This window comes from Leptonychotes weddellii, chromosome 2 (assembly GCF_054177405.1).
Source record: "Leptonychotes weddellii isolate Sample4059 chromosome 2, ASM5417740v2, whole genome shotgun sequence".
NCBI lineage: Eukaryota > Metazoa > Chordata > Mammalia > Carnivora > Phocidae > Leptonychotes > Leptonychotes weddellii.
This window is the reverse complement of record NC_138370.1, coordinates 17,501,371-17,524,926: the sequence shown is the minus strand read 5'-3', so window position 1 is coordinate 17,524,926 and position 23,556 is coordinate 17,501,371. Positions and strand designations below refer to the sequence as shown.

General features: G+C 38.8%; 1 protein-coding gene across 4 annotated transcripts in view; it reads left to right on the top strand.

The window, feature by feature from the left end:
- Nucleotides 1-5,863: 5,863 nt before the first annotated feature.
- Nucleotides 5,864-23,556, top strand: part of MICU3 (mitochondrial calcium uptake 3) — a 101,116-nt gene continuing 83,423 nt past the window's right edge. The window contains exon 1 of one of the 4 annotated variants that reach the window (XM_081808109.1): nt 5,864-6,464. In XM_081808109.1, coding sequence (XP_081664235.1) covers nt 6,075-6,464 — 390 coding nt within the window. In that variant the 5' untranslated portion in view covers nt 5,864-6,074. Of the gene's footprint in view, nt 6,465-13,964; nt 14,485-23,385; nt 23,492-23,556 lie in introns of those variants that run through there. The other 3 variants (XM_081808101.1, XM_081808120.1, XM_081808129.1) reach the window with 3 other exon arrangements.

Below are 23,556 nucleotides of genomic sequence, written 5' to 3'. Positions count from 1 at the left end.
ATCCCCGAAATAACAGAACAGAAAAACTGGAAAATGCTCCTCCATGACTCAACCTTTTTCTTCCTAGGCACAGCTGACTGGCCCAACAGTAAGAAACTAACAAAGGTAGAAAACACACCAAGGCCACACCAAGTCAATGTTTTCTCTTTAGAACCTAAACTAAGATTCACAGAGACTGATGGAATTAGTGGTCAAGTCATGTTCACAGGAGTATGTTAGAATAAATGTCCTTGAACACTTACTATGTAGATCTCTAGAGCTGACCTGCTTATCACATTTCCTAAGACTCAGTACCACTCTTCCCTGGGTCAATATGATTTTATCCTAAAAATATCTTTTATTTGAGCTAATGCCATTTCTTTCTATTTTTTGCAAGTTAATGTGCCTTAAAAAAAACTTTTAAATTTTTTCTAATTCCAATATAGAAACTGTGTAGAGGTAGGGCAGAATATCGAAACACAAGTCCTGATTGTGTGACCCAGAGAACATTCTTTAACCTGAGAGCCTCTCAGTTTCCTCATCAGAAAAAAATTAGAACTGTACATTTTAGTGGTTTTTAAGCCCTAAGATTCTACAGAAATGCTTCAGGCCTGGCTATGAGAGTTTAAAGGGAGGCTTTAAGTGAATGGGGTCCAAAAACCCTCCTGTGTTCAGCGAGAAACATTCTACTGTTGGGGCACTTGGGTGGCTCAGATGGTTAAGCATCTGCCTTCGGCTCAGGCCATGGTCCCAGGGTCCTGGGATCGAGCCCTGCATTGAGCCCCACATCGGGCTCCTGGCTCAGCAGGGAGGCTGCTTCTCCCTCCCCCTCTGTCTCTCCCCCTGATCATGCTCTCTCTCTCTCTGTATCTCTGTATCTCAAATGAATAAATAAAATCTTAAAAAAAAATTCTACTGTTATTTACTTTGTATTTGGGGGCTTCTTTTTTTTATTTTTTAAGATTTTATTTATTTATTTGACAGAGAGTACACTAGAGAGAGCACAAGCTGGGAAAGCAGCAAAGGGAGAGGGAGAAGCAGATTCCCTGCTGAGTAGGGAGCCCAAAGCAGGGTTCAATCCCAGAGTCCTAGGATCATCACCTAAGCCTAAAGTAGTCGCTTAACCGACTGAGCCACCCAGGTGCCCCTGGGAGCTTCTATATCAGATTTCTTTTGACAGTTTCCAATAAGGACCCTCCACACTACCCCTAAAAGCTTTAAAAGTTTACAAATTTTCCAGATTAATTTATCTCTAAATTCTTTTCAGTCTGCTAAATCTTTCAAGGGCAAATATAAGATGTTCACATGTGTATTATAGAAACATTTAAACATCTTCCAGTTTTTCTGTTCTATTATTTACGGTCTTCTCCAATTGGAGAGTTGCAAGGAAACCATGGTGGTCCTGTAACACAGCTCAGCCCAGTCTGATAGCCTACTCTTTGCAGGCATACTCATCTACCAATGTATTTTTTCCTCTGAATTCTGGACCTGGTCCGAAAATTTTGCTCGGTACAGTGTTCTGGATAACCAGTACCAACCAATTGGCGTTGGCAAGAAATGAAGCTCGTTTGCCATCCCTGTAAGTTTCTTCAGGTAGGTACATGGACTTACCTTATGCTATGTTTGATTTCTCTAATGGTTCCCTCTTGGCGCTGTTCTTTCCGTCTGTTCTGAAGGCTGCCCTTCTGTTTGGTTATCTGCCCTTAAGCAACTTCCCGTCTAACACCTGACAGTCTGGGGTTAGAACCAGAGACAAGGGTATATATTGGTTATAACACCAGACACCTACTGGGTCTGTCCATATGGACATTTTTCAGGAGAAAGTGTTACAAGTTAAAGAAGATAAAACAGTACGTTGTTGCTTAAAAAAAGTTCTTTTTGTCTTTTCTTAGTAAATAAGGAAAATATCTACTGAGCATCTTCTTAAAGGTTTTCAGGTACTACAAGTTTTTTATTAAGATACTCATTGGTTAAATCTCTTTAGGCTATATTAAGATTCCCAAATACATAAGAAAACAAGTTCCTGCCACCAAATGAGGGACAAAAATGGCAAGAATTGAACAGTGAGCCACTGTCAGCTGGGCTCTGGAAATCATATAAAGTCAGAAATTATATAAATCGGACTGGACAGATGTAATCGTCAGAGTGACTTTATTACTTGTCTTGAAGTTAAAAACTTAAGTGTGTACAACTGGCAGCTTGGTTGTTGTCACCAGTGAGATATGGAGTAACAGAAAGGGAAGTGTCAAGCTCAACTCGCTGACATTCAGCCCTGGACCATGCTGGAATTCCTCAGAGGACCAAAAGAACCTGATGAAACCCTGTTCCTTTAAGGCTCTTGGTCCAGCAGGATCATGCCAAAATATGATATGTACGAGGATGGCTTCAAATCACAAAATCACAAAATTTGTTCCTAAATCAACCCTTCTCCATGACCACACTCTATCTCGGATCCTTCCTTGCCAACCTCTTGCTTTCTCCTTCTGGCCTTCCATTTGCTTTAATTACATTTCCATATGTGCTGCTTGGTTTATCAGCTCCTTTAGCCTCTGATAAACTACCTTATTTCCTTGCCTCCTGAATTGCCTTCCCATCTTGGCCTCTTCCCCCTACAACAATAAAAAAATTCCCTTCTTCATTTGATAAACATTGACTGGGGTCCTACTATGCGCCTGAAGCAGGGCTAGATACATACTTTGGTTTAATGGAGCTTAGGCACAGCTTAGTTTTGACAGAGGGAGAAGGGCAGGGGACAAAGCATTGTCAGTCTGTCTTTAGGGGTGGAAGATAGTCAAAATAACAAACAGACCCTCAGTGCCTTGGGTAACTTGGTTTTCATAGCCCTGGATAACTTGGTTTTCATAGCCCTGGATGCTGAAGAATTGAGTTCCAGACTCCTAGTGGCTAGTCCTATTAAGACAAAAGACCAAGAAAAAGCTATGGCCCCAGAGAACATCTCTTGCCCACCACTTTCACTCTCTCCTTTGAATTTGCTAATTGTACCCTAGGGAAAGCAGTGCTGAAGATGGGGACAATTTTATGACAACTTTCCCAAGAGAGAAGGGGCTTGCTGCAGCCTTGCTCTTTGGCTGGTAACTTCCCTCTGTTGGAATTGAGTGCACCTGCTGCTAGGGGACTCATGTGCCCTGATGTAGGGCCTTAGATATAATTGCTCATTTTTTTAAAGATTTTATTTATTTATTTGAGAGAGAGAGCGCAAGTGAGAGAGAGAGAGAGAGAGGGAGGGAGAGCACAAGGGGGGGGGGAACAGCAGAGGGGGAAGCAGACTGCCCTGCCGAGCAGGAAGCTCAATGCAGGGCTCGATCCCAGGACATCGGGATCATGACCTGAGCCAAAGACAGATGCTTAGACGACTGAACCACTCAGGTGCTCCGCTCCTTTTTTTAACTAGTCAAAATTCTGGCGCTCAGATTGAGTCACATAAGGTAAGCAGAATATTTAAATAGGACTATTGTTAGACATTTCTGCCTAGGCATGACACATATTACACTTAAATTTCACATTTTTTTTTAAAGATTTTATTTATTTATTTGACAGAGAGAGACACAGCGAGAGAGGGAACAAAGCGGGGGCAGCGGGAGAGGGAGAAGCAGGCTTCCCGCTGAGCAGGGAGCCCGATGCGGGGCTCGATCCCAGGACTCTGGGATCATGACCTGAGCCGAAGGCAGACGCTTAACGACTGAGCCACCCAGGTGCCCCTAAATTTCACATTTTTAAAAGTCACTTATTTGCAATTTAAAAAGTAGTGAAAGTTTAAAATAATTAGGTCATTGTATGGAATTTTAATAGGAAAGAAAGCCATTGTAAGGCATTTATAGGTTTTGAAAAGAGAAATGACATGTGAAAAATGCTCTGAAGTATTTGTATATGTATGCTTGGTATGCTTGGAGCATTTTGGTTAATTAGGACCATGGGTTCAGAAGGTGATCACCTATTCAATTTCATTATTTTATGGGAAATTGTGGCCTTCAAAGCATTATAAGTTTATGCAACTAAGATGTGGCAAAACCAAGAGTCCAAATCTTTTGCTGCCTAGTTTATTGCTCCATATTGATAAATATGCTTTCTTGATAAAACTTCTTTGGCTTGATCCCTGCTGTTGTAAACATTTTAAAATGCTTCAGAGCATTTCTTTTTACTTAGATCATAGTGAACATAAGTGAATTTTTTTTGAAGGTATGGACTCTCACTGTGGAATAGGGACATTTTTTGGATATTATTAATGCGCAGGAGAATTGACATAAAAGTTGAAGGACATTGGACTAAATCTATATTGATCTAATATTATCTTTAATTTTTAAAAGTCCCAAATTCCTAATATCATGTTTTCCTGTAATTTTTCCCCTTGAGAGTAAACCTAGGAAAATATCAGGTAATAAAGGAATTTGGTTATTTTTATGTAGCTATAATCACAGAGAAGAAAGCAATATTCTTTAGGAAATTTTGCTTTTAGGGGGGAAGTACTGTGGAAAATTGTAATTAGAATAACTTTTGCATACAGAGAGAGCTTTATCTAAAGCTCTGTGAGAACCTGACAAACCTAAATCCAGCACCTCTCGTAGCAGAACTTGGTTTCTAGCCAGAGAAATGACTTGCAGGAGCTGTATTAAATTTATTTAAACTAGAAAGAAAATACATACATATTTGAAGTCATCTCAGAAGGAGAATTTCTGTCATTTTCCTGATCTGTAAGATGATGTTATGGTGTCACCTCTTTAATTCTCCTTAGAGCTACTCAGCTTTTAATATACAAGTAATAAAAATTCATTAGTCTGTCCAAGAATTCTGCCATTAGGCCATGTTGGAAATTTATAAGAAAATCCGGAAATTGTGTTCAGTTCAAAGTAAACAATGCCAGAAGAAGAACTGTGTTATATATCCAGAGAATAAATATTTCTTTGGGAATACAGAATTTTCCAAAATTCAAAGAAGGCAGAAATGGAAGGAACTGTAGTGATAACACAAGGAGCTAGTCTTCCTCATTCCTGCTAGTGAGGAATGGGAATAGCAAGATCTGTGCCGGAAAACCTCATTTTGTTTGCCCTAGTCTTTATAAGAATTGCCAGAATCAACTGATCTAATTCCCTTGTGACTATAGCTCAGTAGAGACAACTGGATTTTGTTGTTTACACCCCTAGATGCAGAATATTTTAGGGGACCTGGCACCATTCCAGAGTATAGAGACCAAAGCCAGCATTACTCAGTTAACCAAAACTGGGCTCAGGGGTGGGAAACTGGTAAGAAGGTCATATATACTTTCTCACAGAAGTGACATTGACAAGGTAGCAAACAAACAGGTATATCAATAATAAAAATAAAGACGACACATTCACACTTACTCTTTATTTTATACTTATACCAACAGCATCCCCACAAAAGTAAGGGTATCTTTCAAGACGCTTCTGATTTGAATTAAGTGACAAGTATGGTCATGATTTTTTTTTTTTTAATATTAATTGTAACTAAAAAATGTTAGCCTGCCCCCATTAAAAGTCCAGAAGCTGTCACTGTGTAGTCAAAACAGTCTTTGACTTAATCTGCCATCTTTTTGACTTGGGCCACACTTTACCTCATTTTTACTGTACACCTGAAGATACAATTGCAAATATTTCGTGACCTTGTGTCAGGGGGCGTGACTTTCTTAGAGGAGCACTACCAATGATTCAGAACCCACCCAGCAAAGCGAAGTCGATGGGCCAAGTTTGCGGACGGACGCCTGGACACCCCCGCACACCAGGGCTCTTTGAAGTTCTGCTGACTTGGCTGTACCCTGCGGTGCTGAGTTCTGGCGCAGTCAGGTGCGGCCCGGGCAGGCGCAGTTATTTATGACTGCGGCGTTGAGACAGGAGTGCCGGGCGGAGGAGCAGCCGGGATCCGCCCCCTTCCCCAGGATCTCCCGGCCCGACACCCCCGGTCGCCCCAGCTGAAGGCCGGCTACAGGGTACCCCAGGCCGCACGTTTGAAGGGCTCGCCCTCAGACAGCATCGAACCTCCGCACACCGACTTCTCGCGAGGTTTCGTTGCCCCCCCCGCCTCCCCGCCGCCTCTTAGGTCTGCTGCGGGCAGCTCCCGCAATGGCTGCACTGCGGAGGCTCCTGTGGCCGCCGCCTCGGCTCCCGCCTCCGCTCTGCCCTCACCATCCCTTTCCTGGGCGGTGGGGGCGGCCTGCGGGGGTAGCCGCGGGCCCGCCTGGCCGGCCCTTCTCCTGCCGGGAGGAGGAAGAGGGGGCTGTGGCTGAGGCGGCTTGGAGGCGGCGGAGGCGCTGGGGGGAGCTGAGCATCGCGGCAGCGGCCGGCGGGGGTCTGGTCGGCCTTGTGTGCTACCAGCTGTATGGAGACCCTCGGGCCGACTCCGCGTGGGCACCCGCCCTGGGGCGCCCCTCGGAGAGCTCGGCCGCAGAGCCGGAGGACCCGCCCCGCGGCCGGGGGCTGCTTCCCATCCCGGTTGCGGCTGCCAAGGAAACGGTAGGTGCGTGAGCGCGTGCGCGCGCTGGGACTGGCCCGCAGGTGACGCCCGAGGGTAGGGCCGCCAAGGTGTTCCACCTGAGCGCCGGGAGGGAGGGTGCGACAGTCCTGCTGGGTGCGCTTGGGACTGTGGGCCACCGTGACGCCGGACATTGGAGGTTCTCGCAGTGTGAGGTCTGCGGCCGCAGATGGGTACCTCCCGGGAGACCGAGACCGAGACGTAGGCCAGGCAGTCCAGGCAGTCCAGGGTGTGTTCACCCAGCTGTTGGGAAGACATAGATGATGCTGTCATTGATGCATCAGGACCTCAGAGGTTGCTGCAGGTACCACCTATTAACCAAAACCCCAAACCAAGACAAAACAAAACAAAACGACTACAAAGAAGTCAAGAGTATAACAGGCAGAAAGTGGAGGCCTGGGTATGTGAGAGATAGGAACGCCCGGGCTGGACCAGGTAACAGCAAATGATCCAGGCGGTCCAGTGCAGTAGGATGAGTTCTGAAGCAGTGGTCTGAGGTCTCAAAAGCAACGACATTATTGCATAACACTTTATTAGTGCCAAGGGAATAAATGCCAAAACTGTATAACTTCCTTATTATAGGTCAGGAAGAATGAAGATATCCCCAGATTGGAAACGGAAAAAACAAAAAATCTATTCAAAAGAATATACCCCGTCCCACCCCACCCCCAAATCAGAAACTCTTAAGTAAGGAAAATAAGTGAGAAGATGGATAGGACAGCACAAATAGGAAACTGAATGAGGCTAACTCCTACAGAAGATCAAGTGGAAATGTTCAAGTATCATTATGCAACTGATAATGTAAGGTAAAGATGAGGATAAGAGTGAGTGGGGCAAGATGCTTTTGTCATATCGTTGTATTTAATAAATAGTTATGTAAATGACTAGGAGTCACTTAGGGAAATTTTCTTTGCAAGACTAAAGAGTGTGAAGGGCTTAGATGACAGTAATTTAGGAAAGAGGTAGCTATTCTGTTTTTAACTTTAATGAAATGTATAGATTCTTTATTCTTTGCCCAAATACATATTGGTGGTCTGAGGTGAGTGCATCAGTTCTTTTGGTGGAGGTCGTTGATGCATTTAAATCAGGGAATCTACTGTGCTATGGACTTTCTAGCTGCAAATTATAAATACATAGGATAAAGTACTTCTATACAATGAATACTTAAAATGCTAGCAGCAAATACCCTCAACTTTCATCTCCCACTCCTCTTCTCCCCACCCCCCCATACATTAAACTTGTGTCCCCATTGACCAAGACAGAATTTTTCATCAACCATAGTTGATCTGGGAACAGATTAGGAAGGTAGAGAGCATTAAAACAGTATTTTCTTCTTTTTTTTAAATTAATTTTACTTTTTTTTTTTTTTAAGATTTCATTTATTTTATTTGAGAGAGAGAGCGCACACACACACATGCCTGGGGTGGGGGGCAGAGGGAGATGCAAACTCCCTGCTGAGCGGGGAGCCCCACTTGGGGCTCAATCCCAGGACCCTGAGATCATGACCTGAGCCAAAAGCAGATGCTCAACCAACTGAGCCACCCAGATGCCCCTAAAATTAATTTTACTTTTAAAGTTGAGAGATAGTATGTAGTTTTTAAAAGACCACACTTAATAGTGTCTTCCTCATAGTTATGAAAATTAAATGAATTAATACATTTTGAATAGTTAGAATTGAGAGATCACGAACAGTGGGGAAGGGTAGAGGGAGAAGCAGACTCCCCGCCGAGCAAGGAGCCTGATGCAGGACTCGATCCCATAACCCTGGGATCATTACCTGAGCTGAAGGCAGACGCTTAACTGACTGAGCCACCCAGGTGCCCTGAAAACTTTTATAATCTCTTTTTACCCTGATATTTGAAACTCATAATAAAGAGCTTTATGTGGGCATTTTTTTATTTATTGTGCTAGGAACTTGAGGATCCTTTCAATATAGAAATTCATGTTTCAAAGTTCTGTATGCTCTTCTTGTATTATTTCTTTGACAATTTCCCTTTCTCCATTCTCTCTTGTTTTCTTTTTCTGGAACCTCTTAGTCTGAAGTTATGCCTCCTGACAGATCCTAATCTAATTCTAATCTTCTATTCTAACTTTTTGATCTTGCTTGTTTGCTTGTTTTTATGGGAGATATCTTTGACTTTATCTTCCAGCTGTCCTATTGAAAGTTTTATTTCAGCTATCCTAATTTTTTAACCCAAAACTATTTTTTGTTCTCTGATGTTCCTGTGGTATAGCCTTCTGTTTTTGTTTTATGGCTGCTAAATTTCTCTTTTTACTATAAGGATATTAATCATAGTTTTGTTTTGTTTTTTCATTATCTTCCACTTCATGCATTGTGTTGTTTCTTCCAGGTTAATTTTTATTCCTGTTTGATTTTCTAAGCTCTCACTTTCATTTTGAAAGTTTTCCTCACGTATCTGTGGTTGTTGCCTTCTATATTTGAGAGCTGCTCAGAAGCTATTTGTACATGAGAATGGCTTTTCATTTGGTGATCTGGGCTTTTTAATAGAGTGGCATCCAAATGTCAGTGGGTTTTTTTTTTTTTTTTTAGTTTGTTTTCTTTTGTTTTGTTTTAGAGAGGGAGGGGGGAGCGGCAGAGGAAGACACAGAGAGAGAATCTTAAGCAGGCTTCACGCCCAGCATGGAGCCCAAAGCAGCCCATCTCAGTCTCACAACCCTGAGATCATTACCTGAACTGAAATCAAGAGTCAGATGCTTAACCAGTTGAGCCACCCAAGCGCCCCCAAATGTCAGTGTTTTCTAAGTCCTTTTCTCTGGTGTCACGGAGTTTCTCCAAAGAATAGGAGAGGTTGGAGGAGCTGTAATCTAGATGCAGGTTCACAACTCCTTGAATTCCCAAGGTCTTAACCTTTCTGGGGTCTGTATCTCCAGTCAGCTCACTTCCATTTGGTTTCCTCCGCCTCAGTACTCAGGTATTGCCTCTGCCCGCCTAGGTCAATTATCATTCATCCATCTCCATTTTATAAAAATTTGATGAATTCTTTTGATTGTTTTAGTCTCCTTTCCTTTTTCTCTTTCTTAGTTCTTATATGTTTCTATCTTTTAAAAAAATTTCTTTTACTGTGATTTTAATGTGGTTAAGAGAGAAAGAGATGGAAAGAAACTGATGAGGTCAGTCTGCCATTTTTCAGAAATATTTAAAGCTGTTTTGCCACTTTACTCATTATGCTCATTTGATTTTCCTGAACTGGTAGAAATTATTCCTTTTGTGGTTTAAAACTATAAGAACCTTTGATTTATAAAACTTCTTTTAAGCAGCATGTTATGCTAAACATAAGCCTAGCAATAAATTAACCTGTACATGTTATGAGACTATAGAATTTAACTGATAGGCATGAATAGCAGTAGCTTACAGATATACAGTTCTATTACCATAGCCTTGAAGATTTTTGTTTTTAAGACGTTGCCTCTCAACTTCCTCCAGGAGGCTTTCCCTTACTCTCTAGATATTAAAATGCCCCTGTTTATCCTATACTACTAGATGATGACTTTTTGCAATTATTTTTTGTCTTCTCTGCTTTTTTTTAGCTCTTTAAGGAGAGGCATTGTGTTGGTCGTGGTCTCCTTTATATCTTCATTGCTTGATATGGGACCTAGCCCTGGTAGACACACAATAAATATTTGTCAAATGAATAAGCCCATGCTAAACATTTGCACGGGACATATGCACTGAAAAGGCACAACCACATTCTGTGAGAATTAATAGTTTAATATTTTGTTCAGCTAAATGCTGGTTATTTATAGCATTAGGAGTCAGAAGACTTCGGTCAAGGTCAAAATTCCAGGCTTTGGGAGACCAGTCATGTGACACTGTATTTATTTTAATTGTGCAAGTTTGGCTTGCCAAAATTTTTCAGTAGACATGGCCTTGAACTTTATTAATATTGTAAAGAGATGGTGACAAGATTCTGTTTTGAACCCTACAATTTTAGCCTTAAAACATTATTTTTATTAGTGGGAAAAATTTTGTTCTAGGACTGTCTTTTTGTTTCAGGTTCAAAAAAAAAAAACTTAGGTTGCTTAATACACTTTAATCCATATTTTACTCATTGTACAGAACACATCTATTTTATGACTTGCACATAGTTTTACTCTCAAGTGGAAAAGAGAACAGTATTTGTATCTCTTTGGTATAGTTCTATAATAATTGCCAATAATCAAGCATTTTTTATTTCTTTCACTGTATATCTATTCCAACCTCTTTTTAAGGCAGCACATTTTGAAACAGGAAGTTATGCTTATTCTTTCCCAGAATATCGAAGACTTTGATGGATGTATAAATGGAGAAGATCCTCACTTTTTATAGAGTGAGGGAAGGATCGGTTAATTTTGTGTAGAAGAACATTTTGTAGAGGAGGCTACACAAGGTGGGTGATCCCCGCTTTTTGCTTTCTGAATCACTCAGTGTCAAATCCATCAGATTCCACGCACATTTCTTCTAGTGGCCTGACCATGTTATAGATTCACATACAGTGATTTGAGTGTAGATTTTTTTTTCTAAGTAAATCACAGAATAAAATTTGGATGAATTTGGAAAAAAAAATATATCCTCTTTCTGGTTATACCAAACCAGGAGTTATAGAAGTGCAATACTTTTTGTCTGGGTTGCAGTGAAAGATACTTACAACATTTTATGGATGTCTTTTTATTCAGATCCACAGTGGGAATCAGGAAATGAAGCTGTCATGACTTTGAACTTAAATTAAAAAATCTTCATCTGTAATTCTCTTCTAAGACTTGGAAATTGTCAAATAATGCACAGCAGTCAGTTTGAATGAAGGTGTATACAGGTTTTTTCCCTTGATCTACATAATCTCTACTTTAAAAAAATATAACATTGAGTTGTATTTTGAATTGGAATTCAGGTAAATAGTATTTGGGTTTAATGTGACTTCCTAGTTGATTCTCATATTCTGACATGTAATTCTGTTTATACAATTTGGGGCTGGACTGTTTATGAATACTAAGTAAAGTAAAATGTAGCTTTCCTCTTACTGATTGAATATATAATTTATCTTTAATAATTTTTGGAAATGGATGCCATTTTCTGCCTAAAGATTAAAGAATATATTTGAGATTATTAAAACAGTTATATTAACCCTAAATTTTTGAAGCTTCTTTGAGGGAGGTTTCATTCCTCCTCCATATAGCACATAAATTTTGTAGCTCATAAGATTTTAATAAATTCTTATTTGATGACTGAATGAATGAATTCTAAATCCTGAAATAAGTTACAATATTTTATTATTACAGTTCTTTAAAGAGCTTGCTTTCACAAAATCACCTCATCCATGCAAATTTGCATTTGACCTTAGAGATTAGAAAATTAATGCAAGGGAAAATAATGGGTGTATTACTTCTTTGTGTTATCTTTGAGGATTAATGACTGGACACTGAGTCATAGCATTAGTAGTATATTTGAATTCAGTAACTAATTGCAATTTCATTAGATAGTAGATGCAGAATGCATACATTTTTGTTTTCTTCTCTCTATATGAGAAGACAACAGATTCATTCTCTTTAGAGTCCTTAATCTTTTAGTATTAAATACTTTAATATTTTACTTTGAGGTGGTTGCTCATGTAAAATTATATATCTAAACTATTGACTACCAGATTCCCGTACCAGTTTTCCAAAAGTTTCTTAGTTGCTATCAACATAGCAGTTCTGTCACTAAATGGCTCCTTTAATATCTTCCCCCTCCATTTCTTTCTCTTTTAAATAGTATACATAAAATGCTAAAGAGTATTACCTTTCCTGTTCCTGGAAAAGTATTAGGGGAGATCATTTATCTTAGAGTACATAATTCTATCCAAATGATTAATATTTTTTAAGATTCATGTATTAAGCAGTTACTTTCAGGTTCAGAGCCATAAGATCAAGATTTCCATCTCATGTCCCATTTAGAAACAATTTATCCATCTTTCCACTCATCCATTTATTCATTCAAATACTTTACTCAAGAATGTTTATTGAAGTGTAGTAGGTACTAGAGATATAGTGGTGGATGAAATAAAATTCATGTCCTTTTGTAGCTTACAGTCTAGTGAGGATACAGAATAATTATAATGCAATATGCTAAAGTGATGTGATGGGAAAAATAGAGTATACTATGGGATCGTATAGGAAGGAGATAAAACCCAGGCTTGGGACATTAAGTGTGGCTTCCTGGGGGAAGTTAAGTCTAAATTGAAATTTAACAGAGAGGTAGGAATTATTAGGGAAACAGGGAGGCAAAGTGGGTGAAGAAATGTGTTCCAGGAGGAAATAACATGTGTGGGAACAAGCATAGCGTGTTTCCAGAATTGAAAGATCAGTGTGGATGTATAGCAGAGAATTTGAGGCAGGAGTGATCAGACAGACTTTAGGCTAGAAGGTAGTCAGGAGGCAGATAGTACAAGACCTTCTAAGACTTATCAAGGAATTTGAACTTTACCTTAGGAGTAATAGAGAGGCATTGACAGATGTTTAGGCACAAGGATGATATAATTAAATTTGCATTTTAGGAATATCACTTTGACTGGATAGGGAATGTAGAGGGAGGGATGCAATGCTGAAAAGGAGGAGGCCAGGTAAGAAGATTACTTCTTAGATGAGAATGTTAGAGGGTATGATTCTCTATATTCTTTAATTAAAAAAATACATCTCAAACGGTTTTTACCCACAATATTTCTTTAGACAAGAAATGGTTATAACTTTACTAGGGAAATAGCAGTGAAGCAATGAGAAGTTGCTGCATTGGAGAGAGCTTCAAGAGGTAGGATCAACAGTATTGGTAGTTGACTAGATTTTAGGGATGAGAGAGATGGAAGAATCTGGGATGATATTCAAGTTTTTGTTTGGGACACTGGGTGGATTGTGCAGCAGTTCACTGAGACGGGTCCTCAGGAGAAAAAAAGGTTGGGGGGAGTGTGCTGAATGATGTTTTTAAAATGGATCAAGGTGTCTTCTGGACAGCTGAAGGGAAACTTCCAGTTGGATACATTGGTCAAGGCTTAGGAGAGAAATCTGTGCTATAGCAATAGATTTGAAAATCACCAAGGGCTGACTGGGTGATAGATACTGGGGAGGGTATGTGCTCTGGTAAGTGCTGTGAATTGTGCAAGACTGTTGAATCTCAGATCTGTACCTATGAAACAAATGCAATATATGTTAAGAAAAAAAAAAAGAAGATAGCAGGAGGGGAAGAATGAAGGGGGGAAATCGGAGGGGTAGACGAACCATGAGAGACGATGGACTCTGAAAAACAAACTGAGGGTTCTAGAGGGGAGGGAGGGAGGATGGGTTAGCCTGGTGATGGGTGTTAAAGAGGGCACGTTCTGCATGGAGCACTGGGTGTTATGCACAAACAATGAATCATGGAACACTACATCTAAAACTAATGATGTAATGTATGGGGATTAACATAACAATTAAAAAAGGAAAAAAAAAAAAAAAGAATGGATGACATTGTTCAGAATATATAGAACATGAAGAGAAAAGCACCTAAGGAAGGAGTCCTGGTGAGCATCAGTGATTTAAAAAACTGTCAGAAAAATGGAATCCTGCAAAAAGCTGAGAAGTAATGTCTAGACTGGTCAAGCCAGGAGAGTCATGGAAGCCAACAAAAGGTAGTACTTCAGACAAGAAGTACTGTAGTCAGTTTCAATGAGCAGTACCAGAGGAGTTCATCATAGATGAACAATAGAAAGTGGTCACTGGATTTAGCAATAAGGAGGTCATGGATGATCTTGGTGAGATTTTGGAGGTGAAAATCAAATTATGGTTGGAGAAGCTGAGAATAAAGATAAAGAAAAGGTGATGTGGACAAGATGAGTCAGAGTTGACAACACTTTTATAAATTTGGCCATGAAAGGGAGAAGCTAGGGCAGTAGCTTAAGGAACATAGAATTGATTTTTTTTTTTTTTTTAGAGGAAGACCCTTAAATGTGTTTAAATGTTGAAGGACAGAAGAGGAACACTAAACCAAAGGAAGGAGAGGTGATAATTGATTTGCCAAGAACCAATGTACAGATGGGAAATGAAAGTTAAAGCACAAGGGAAGATTTTAATCTTAGATAATAGGAACAATGCCAGAAATAGTGTAATGGGAAGAAGGGATGGGGACACAGAGATTATACATTTTTAGTGGCAAGTAGTTGAAGGAGTTCTTGCCTGATGATTTCTATTTTTGCTGTGAAATAGAAGGTGATGTCATCTTCTGAGAGCAAGATAATAGAAATTTGTAGAGTAACCACGATAGAGATTTGGAGAGTGGTGGATTGAAATAGCCATTAAAAAAAAAACACAAACCACTAGAAAACCATGAAATCTTTTTTAACTTGCTCATGAAGTGTAGAAGTTTTTCAATGGATATTTCTACATGGTCACAGCTTTTGCTATTTTAATTCTTGTTTATTTTATTCCACTTTTAAGATGTATAAACCTTAGTAATATGATCTAATTAGTACTTTTTTTACCCATGATGTAATATTTAACTTACATAGGAAATGGACCAAACTTACAATACACTAGAGATTTTATTCTTTTATTTAAACTTGATGGGCAAGTTTAAACTGGAGGCTGTTAGTTCTCACTGATCTCCTGTAATTGTTGTTCCAAACACTAAGAATTTGAGTAACTTTACTTTGTTTTAGTGTAAACACACTTGTATTGGAGAAAAATGTGTTTAAAAAAATCAAACAAGTTTTATTTATGGCGTTGTCTATCTAGCATTAAGGAAAATGCCTAGTCATTTGTGTACTAAACAGGATTTTCTAGACATGTTTTTCGTCTTCCTTTTTAAGTAACCCTTTGCTCCTTAATGCTTTGATGTATTGATAGATTATATAAGCAAAATAAAATGTGGAAATTTAGTGCTGTATCATTTAATTGATTAGCGTAGTAAGTGTTTGTTCATCAAAGAGTTAATTTTCCAAATTGGAAAGTAGAATCCAAGTTTTTTGCTTTGTCTGCATTCACTAGGTTACCTTTTATTCATTTAATACTCCAGCTCCAGAATTTAGAATACAGAAAGTGTATATAAAAATTTCAAATAATTCCATTTTTTTCTGCTCTCTGATAAGGATGGTATCTATCTAATTGATATGTAAATATTGACTAGATGAGATATTTGGATGATCTCTTTCTCTGGAAGGGTTATAATGGATTATTCAATTGCTTGGAACAATTCAAAATGGATTTTTCCTAACCGGTTTCTCATCAGGTCAGAAAGGCTATCATAGGTTATGTCCAGTTTAAGCTAGCTCCAGCCTGTTAAAATTAGTTACATTCAAATAGGATCATCTAAACTTCTTCCAACTGCAGTTGACCTTTGAACAACAGAGGTTTGCACTGTGCGGGTCCACTTATACGCAGATTTTTTTTTTTCTATAAATACAGTACTGTAAATGTATTTTCTCTTATGATTTTCTTAAAACATTGTCTTTTTTTTTTATTAAAGATTTTATTTATTTATTAGACAGAGAGAGACACAGCCAGAGAGGGAACACAAGCAGGGGGAGTGGGAGAGGGAGAAGTAGGCTTCCCACGGAGCAGGGAGCCCAACATGGGGCTCGATCCTAAGACCCTGGGATCATGACTCGAGCCAAAGGCAGATGCTTAACAGCTGAGCCCCCCAGGCGCCCCAAATGTTGTCTTTTCTTTAGCTTACTTTATTGTAAGAATCCAGGATAGAATACATATAACATACAAAATAATTGTTAATCAACTTTCAGGTTATTGGTAGGGCTTTCTGTTAACAGGAGGCTATTGGTAGTTAAGTTTTGTGGTAATTAAGTTATACACGGATTTTCAACTGCACAGGGTTTGGTGCCCCTAACTCCTGCATTTTTCAAGGGTCGACTGTACTTTAATTTTATTCTTAATACTCTAAAGATGAAAGGTGACTTGTAATTCTCCGTATATGTACAAGCGCATTCATTTATCATCCCCAAGAGATTAAGACAGGTTTTGAAGCTGTTACTACCATCAGACTTAATGATGGAGTCCTATGGGCAATCATAGGCAGCTTTTGGACTAGGGTTTGTGCTGAAAGGAGATCAGTACAACTTTTGTTGTCAGACGGCTTTCTCCATACTGAGTCCTATCCAAATAAATGGATCATATTAGGATTTTATGTCCTCCTAGTAAAGAAGCCAGTCTGAGTGACCTTTTGGTCCCGTGCTGTGTACATGTATAGTCGCATATGCCTGTCCTGTTCTCCTCTGATCTGCCAGCCCTGGTGATTGCTTGATCATCATCAAAGTCAGATAAGAATTTTGATTCAAGTGGTTTATAACACAGGCTTAATCAAAGTGAATACATCCTATCTGGGGAGTAAAATTAAAATCTGTAATTCAGGGGTGCCTGGGTGGCTCAGTTGGTTAAGCGACTGCCTTCGGCTCAGGTCATGATCCTGGAGTCCCGGGATCGAGTTCCGCATCGGGCTCCCTGCTCGGCAGGGGGTCTGCTTCTCCTTCTGACCCTCTTCCCTCTCGTGCTCTCTGTCTCTCATTCTCTCTCTCAAAAAATAAATAAAATCTTAAAAAAAAAAATCTGTAATTCATACTTTGATATTCTAAATTTTATTGGAAGCACAAATACTGGCTGCTTTTATGAACTAAATATTTAATTATCAAAAATATTTCATATGTATCACCAAATAATTAAAATCTAGAACTTATCCTGAATTATTATAGTAGTTATTTTAAAATTTTTGTAAAACTGCAGGCAAGCAGGCAAACTTATCAAGGTTCTGCCATTTGCTGGCAAATTATAGGAGAGTAGCACTTTGTGTCTTAGGTGTTTTACCCACATCCCCCACCCAACAGAATTCAGAACATGGCTAAAGCCACAGATTGGCTTGCACATTGATCTTCAGTAGAATGGTGAAAATTGGAACGATATGGAGAAGTGAACCACAGAGCGATTATCTGAATGTCAGATAAATAAGAACAGAAGTTACTCAGGGACCCAAGGGTATGTTATTTGATTATAGGCTGATAGAGAAGTTCTAGAAACATGTCTCTTTCATATTTTGGTTATATGTTTTATTAAGGAAGGTTTCTTAAAGTCTACAGGAAAGTGCCATTCTCTCTCTCTTTTTTTTTTTTTTTTGAGAAAGTGGCATTCTTAAATGTACTGTAAAATTGAAGTGTCTACAGCTATGCTTTCTTAATTGTAGGAGAGCACAGTGGCTCCCTAGGGAGTGAGTTTAAGTCCTTTGGTACTAGTACTGGGGATCAGGGTTTTGGCAGACAGAGGGGTCAGAGGTACCTAGAAAAATCTGTGAAGGCACCGTGGTATCCTACTGAGTCACTCACAGCACTACATCCTAATCCAAAAGCGACTGTGATCTTCATGTAATTGTTTAGCTTGGGAAAATATAGAGCTTCCTCCCTTTCCTTTCCCTCACTTCCTCCCTCTAAATGATCTGCTTGCCCATTTCTACTTATGAATGCCCTCTACAACTTTAAATTCAGGGATTAAAGAAATTATGGAAATAACATTGGTTAAAATAAGTGAAAGTAAGGTGCCATAAGAAGCAGATAGCTTGGGATCAGGAGAAATGAGTCACCTAGCCTTTACTTACCTGGGCCCTGAATAGCAGAGTCAGCTCCTTTTAATTGGCTTTTCAGGAAGTCTCAGAAAACACTTTCATTTACATTTTACTAGCCAGAATTTAGTCAAAATAGTCATTTTTACTTAGCTTATGTAACTATCTAACTACAACAAAGCCTGATGAATGTAACCTTTATTCTATGTGCTATTGTGCCTAGCTAAAAATCAGAGTTTTCTTTCTAAGGAAAAACTAGAGAATGAGTAATAGGTATCTATCCATCTTTCTTAGGTGTGAAGTATATTGTATTAGGAAAATGGCTTTTTTTTTCTTTTAAATGAAATGAAAATGCTCATAAATAAATTATGGAATGCCCATTTAATAAAATAAATGGTTTAGACTTTTGGTTTTAACAATATAGCATACTATATAATCTGTCATAAAAATATTTTAAACATCCTTTTAAATATCATACTGTACTCATAAGAAATTAAGGGAAATTGCCAGGGGCAGAAATAAAGAGGAAACTAATAACTAGAACAGCATGAGCTGTGGCTTGCTTGGGCGAGCAGTGGATTATTATTCATAGAATTGTAGGCACTTGGATTTTAATGCCTGTTTGGGGATGGAAACAAGACCTTGGGAAGTTGAAATTGAGACACCCAGAGCCCTCTTCAAAAGAATGGACTAGAAAAAGTCATTCTAGTGTGATGCCAGGGAAACCTGAAGATGTCTGCCTGGACTGCAAGTGGAAAAAAAAATCTTCTGAGAATGTATAAACATGGTCCCTCACTACCTCATATGGGTTCAGAGTTAGAACTTACATTACCCAAACAGGGAAAAAGCTGATGTCACTGACAGAAAGAAATAGAAAACTTTTTTGGAGGAAATACCGTGAACACTGGCCATATGTAATTCCTACAGAAAAGATCTGGAAGAGGATAAGCTCATAATCCCAAAGTACAAAATATATGAAGTTTTATTAAAGAAGAGTTAATAAACTGAGTGGATTCCTAACAAAAAATAGGATAATTTGGTTGAATCTGTAAGTTAAGTGTATGCAAAAAGATTAAAGATAATGAAAAATCAGTATGAAAAAGAATTAGTAAAGAATTTCTAGACATGTAAAATATAGTCCTTGAAGGCTGGATCGTTAAGGCAGCATATAAGATGTAATTGAAGAAGCAATTAGTAATCTGGACAATAATTTTGAAGAAACTACACAGAATGTAACACTTTTAAAGAAATGGTAAACATTAAGGAGAATTTAATAGACATGAAAAATAGACTGAATCTAAAATTTGTCTATCAGGGGGCACCTGGGTAGCTCAGTTGTTAAGCGTCTGCCTTCGGCTCAGGTCATGATCCCGGGGTCCTGGGATCGAGCCCCACATCGGGCTCCCTGCTCGGCAGGAAGCCTGCTTCTCCCTCCTCCACTCCCCCTGCTTGTGTTCCCTCTCTCGCTGTCTCTCTCTCTCTGTCCAATAAATAAAATCTTTAAAAAATAAATAAATAAAATAAAATTTGTCTATCAGGAAGTACAGAATGAGAGAATGAGAGAGGCAATATTCTAAGAGAAATGGTTGAACAGTTCCCAGAATGGAACAAAGATGTTAATCCCAAGATTTAGGAAGCATAAACTGTCCTAGGTGGGATAAATAATAATAAATCTGTAGTTAGCCAGATTGTAGTAAAACTGTAAAATCAAAGATGAAGAGAAGCAGGACAGATTTGTACTAAAGGATAGTAGCTGGCCTGATTGAAGACTAATTTATAACACTGGATAGAAGTCAGAAGATAGTATAATATGTCTTCAAAATGCTGAGAGAAAATAATTGTCATCTTAGATTTCTATACCTAGGTAAATTGTCATTTAGGAATGAGGATAAAATCATTTTTGTAAGATTGGGACAGCTTCAGAATATCATTGAAAGAATTACTAAAGGATGGATATTCTTAAACATTGACTACATACTACAACAAAAATAGTAATTATTGCTATGTTGAAAGGAGTTGAAACAAGGTGGTCCTCAAATATTGAACTATAGTGATGTGGAAGACAATAAGGCTTGATTAAAGGTTAAGTGTTCTATGTGGGAAACAAAAATAAAATTAGATGTCTACCTCATGCTGTAATAATCGAGGTCTATTAGAGTCCTAAATGTGATTTAAAAAAAAAACCCTCAAGATATTTAGAGGAATGGGGCGCCTGGGTGGCTCAGTCGTTAAGCGTCTGCCTTCGGCTCAGGACCCAGGGTCCTGGGAACGAGCCCCGCATCAGGCTCACTGCTCGGCGGGAAGCCTGCTTCTCCCTCTCCCACTTCCCCTGCTTGTGTTCTGTCTCTCGCTATCTCTCTGTCAAATAAATAAATAAAATCTTTAAAAAAAATAAAAAATTAAAAAAATTTAAAAATAAAAAAAAAAGATATTTAGAGGAATATATATGAAGATAAAATTTTGGCCCTATGCGGGGGAGGATTTTCAAAACAAAACAAACAACACAATCTAGAATGGAAAATACTGCTACATTTCACTTCATTAAAACAAAAATTCTAATAAAATAGAAGTCTTGGAATGGCAGAAGATACTTATAATACATAGCACTTGCAAAGAATATCCAGAATAAATAGCAATGATCTACAAATAATTTTTTATTTTTTATTTATTTTTGAAGATTTTATTTATTTATTTATTTGAGAGAGAGTGAGTGAGAGAGAGCATGAGCTGGGGGAGGGACAGAGGGAGAAGGAGGAACAGATTCCCTGCAAAGCAGGGAGCCCGATGTGGAACTCGATTCTGGGACCCTAAGATCATGACCTGAGCTGAAGGCAGATGCTCAACCGACTGAGCCACCAAGGTGCCCTGCAAATCATTTTTTAAAAAAGACAACACAATAGAAAAATGGACGGAGGGTTTGAACAGGCCATTCAAGAGAATGATACTCAGAAGACCAAACACATGAAAAGATGATCAACATCACTAATAATAGGGAAATGCAATTATAACCATAATGAAGCACCATTTTTTACCAATTAGATTGGTAAAATTAAAAAAAAATTGACAACTTTTGGCAACAAAAATTCTCATACTCTGTTGGTAGGAGTACAAATCTTTGGAAAATAGGTTGACATTATATAGTAAATTGAAGATTCACATGCCTAATAACTCAGAAATTCTATCTAGGTATAAACTCTTGGGAAACAGAAACCTGTGACAAGGAGACATGTTTAACATCTTTTTAGACATCTTTTTAGATGTCCCCGATACCTCCATTTCTAACCCTACAACAGCTACTTCAAAATGTGTTTCACTCTGCCTGCAGCACACCTCACTTTGTTCTGTCTCAAGCAAATGACCTCCCATTTTCACAGAGAAAATGATCTATCAGAAGTAAATTTGCTCAGTTTCTTCCTCAGAACTGAATTTGCCTTTATCTTTCTCTCACTTCTAGTTCCATAGGAATAAAGGTATCTTCCTGCAAAACTAGAGAAAGGAGTTTGGAGTCCATGATTTTTCTCTAGCAGTGCCCAGTAGTCTAAGAGATGGAGCAGTTCTAGGTGATAATGTAATGTGGTGATAGAATTTTTTTCCTTGAATTTTGAATTTGGGAAGTTAGAGAGCTTTGAGACTACGTTATTAAATGGGCCACCATTGAATGTTGACATTCTCTCTGACATGATTTGGGGTGATGAGGAAAACCATGAGTTATGTTTCAAAGTCCTCTTTAAAAGTGAGTAGGAATGCCTACAAGTTGCCGTTGGCAAGGTTGTTAGGTGGTATAACCAGGGCATATCTACCTCCATCAGCATCAGTGATACAGAATTTATTTGGCAGATATCAATGCCTAAGTGAAGTTGGTGGCAGAGAAGAGCAGAGTGCCTTCATCATCTCAGTGACAAAAATATACAAATAAAAAAATTGGTTGATAAAAGACAGCTGACCACATTTATTTAGTTCCACAGGAATGTTAAACTTGGGAATATGTTTAAGACCAGTTTTTACTGATGAAGGAAGATTCTTGAAAAAGTGAACACTCTACCCTTGGCCACATAAAATCCTTGGATAGCTTCTCCTTAATTTTTAGAATATAACACAGTCCTACAATGTACTCTTCTCCAGGAAGAAATACCAGATTTTTGGCGCACCTGGGTGATTTAAGTTAAGCACCTGACTCTTGATTTCAGCTCAGGTCATGATCTCAGGGTCATTGGATCCAAAGCCACATTGGGCTCTGTGCTCAGAGAGGAGTCTGCTTGAGATTCTCTCTCCCTCTCCCCTCCCCCTGCTGTCTCTTTCTCTCTCTCTCTCAAATAAATAAATAAATAAATAAATAAAATCTTAAAAAAAAAAGAAGTAACACCAGATTGTCTAATTATAAGCTTTCATTTTCTGCTTCTTGTCAGGACATTCACATCATTTCCAAGATTCAGGGTCAATTTAATATACAGAATTAGATTCAAATAGGATTTTATTAGGGTAGGCTAATTTTAAAGATTTTTTATTTATTTATTAGAGAGAGTGAGCGAAAGAGAGAGAGTGCGCACGTGCGCAAGCGGGGAGGAGCAGGGGGAGAGGGAGAAGCAGACTCCCTGCTGAGCAAGGAGCCTGATGTGGGGTTCGATCCTGGGACTCCAGGATCATGACCTGAGCTGAAGGCAGATGCTTAACCGACTGAGCCACCCAGGAGCCCCTAGGGTAGGCTAGTTTGTACTAACACGTAGACCCTCAAGTTTCAGTGGATTAACCTGATAAAAGCTTACTTATTGTTTATGTAATAATTCTTGGGTTGTGTAAAGGTTGATAGGAAGACTCCTGCATGTGGCTCTCCTCCATGCTGTCATTCAGACATCTAGAGTGATGGTGACTTTGCCATCTTCAACAAGTGGTTTCCAGGGTTACTCAGGGTGTCACCATACCAGTTAGCCAAAAAGGGGTGATGGAGCATAGAGGGAGCCTTCTTGTGGGAAGGTTTAAGGGGCCAGGCCCAGAAGTGGCAGGCATCACTGCCATTCATATTACATTTTCTAAACTGAGTCATACGGCCACATCTAAGTGCCAGAGATACTGGGAAATGCACTCTAGCTGTATGCTTAGAAAGAAGAATGACTTCATTAATATAATTAATATATTTTTATACTACCAATTACTTCAAACATCATATCCTTAACTTTTTAATTCTCTTATAAGAACTGATAACTCCTCAAGTTTAAATAGGAATTTTAATTGAAAGTATGTATATCATATATAACATGTGTAGATTTTATATTGTCCTCAGGTAATCTAAGTAAATTTCAGTCTGCAAAAATAATCTTACTGCACTGATGAAACCTGAAGGAGAATCTGCTTTCCTACTTCAAGTCTTACAGGTTTCCTTGTGGTAGGAGAAATTCATTGGCCTAATCTCTACAACCACCTCCTCTTTGAGCCTGATCAAGAGCCACTTTCCAGGTATATACTCTATAAATCTGCTAGAAATTTATGAACTTGCTATGGTTCCTGCAAATAAGCACTGC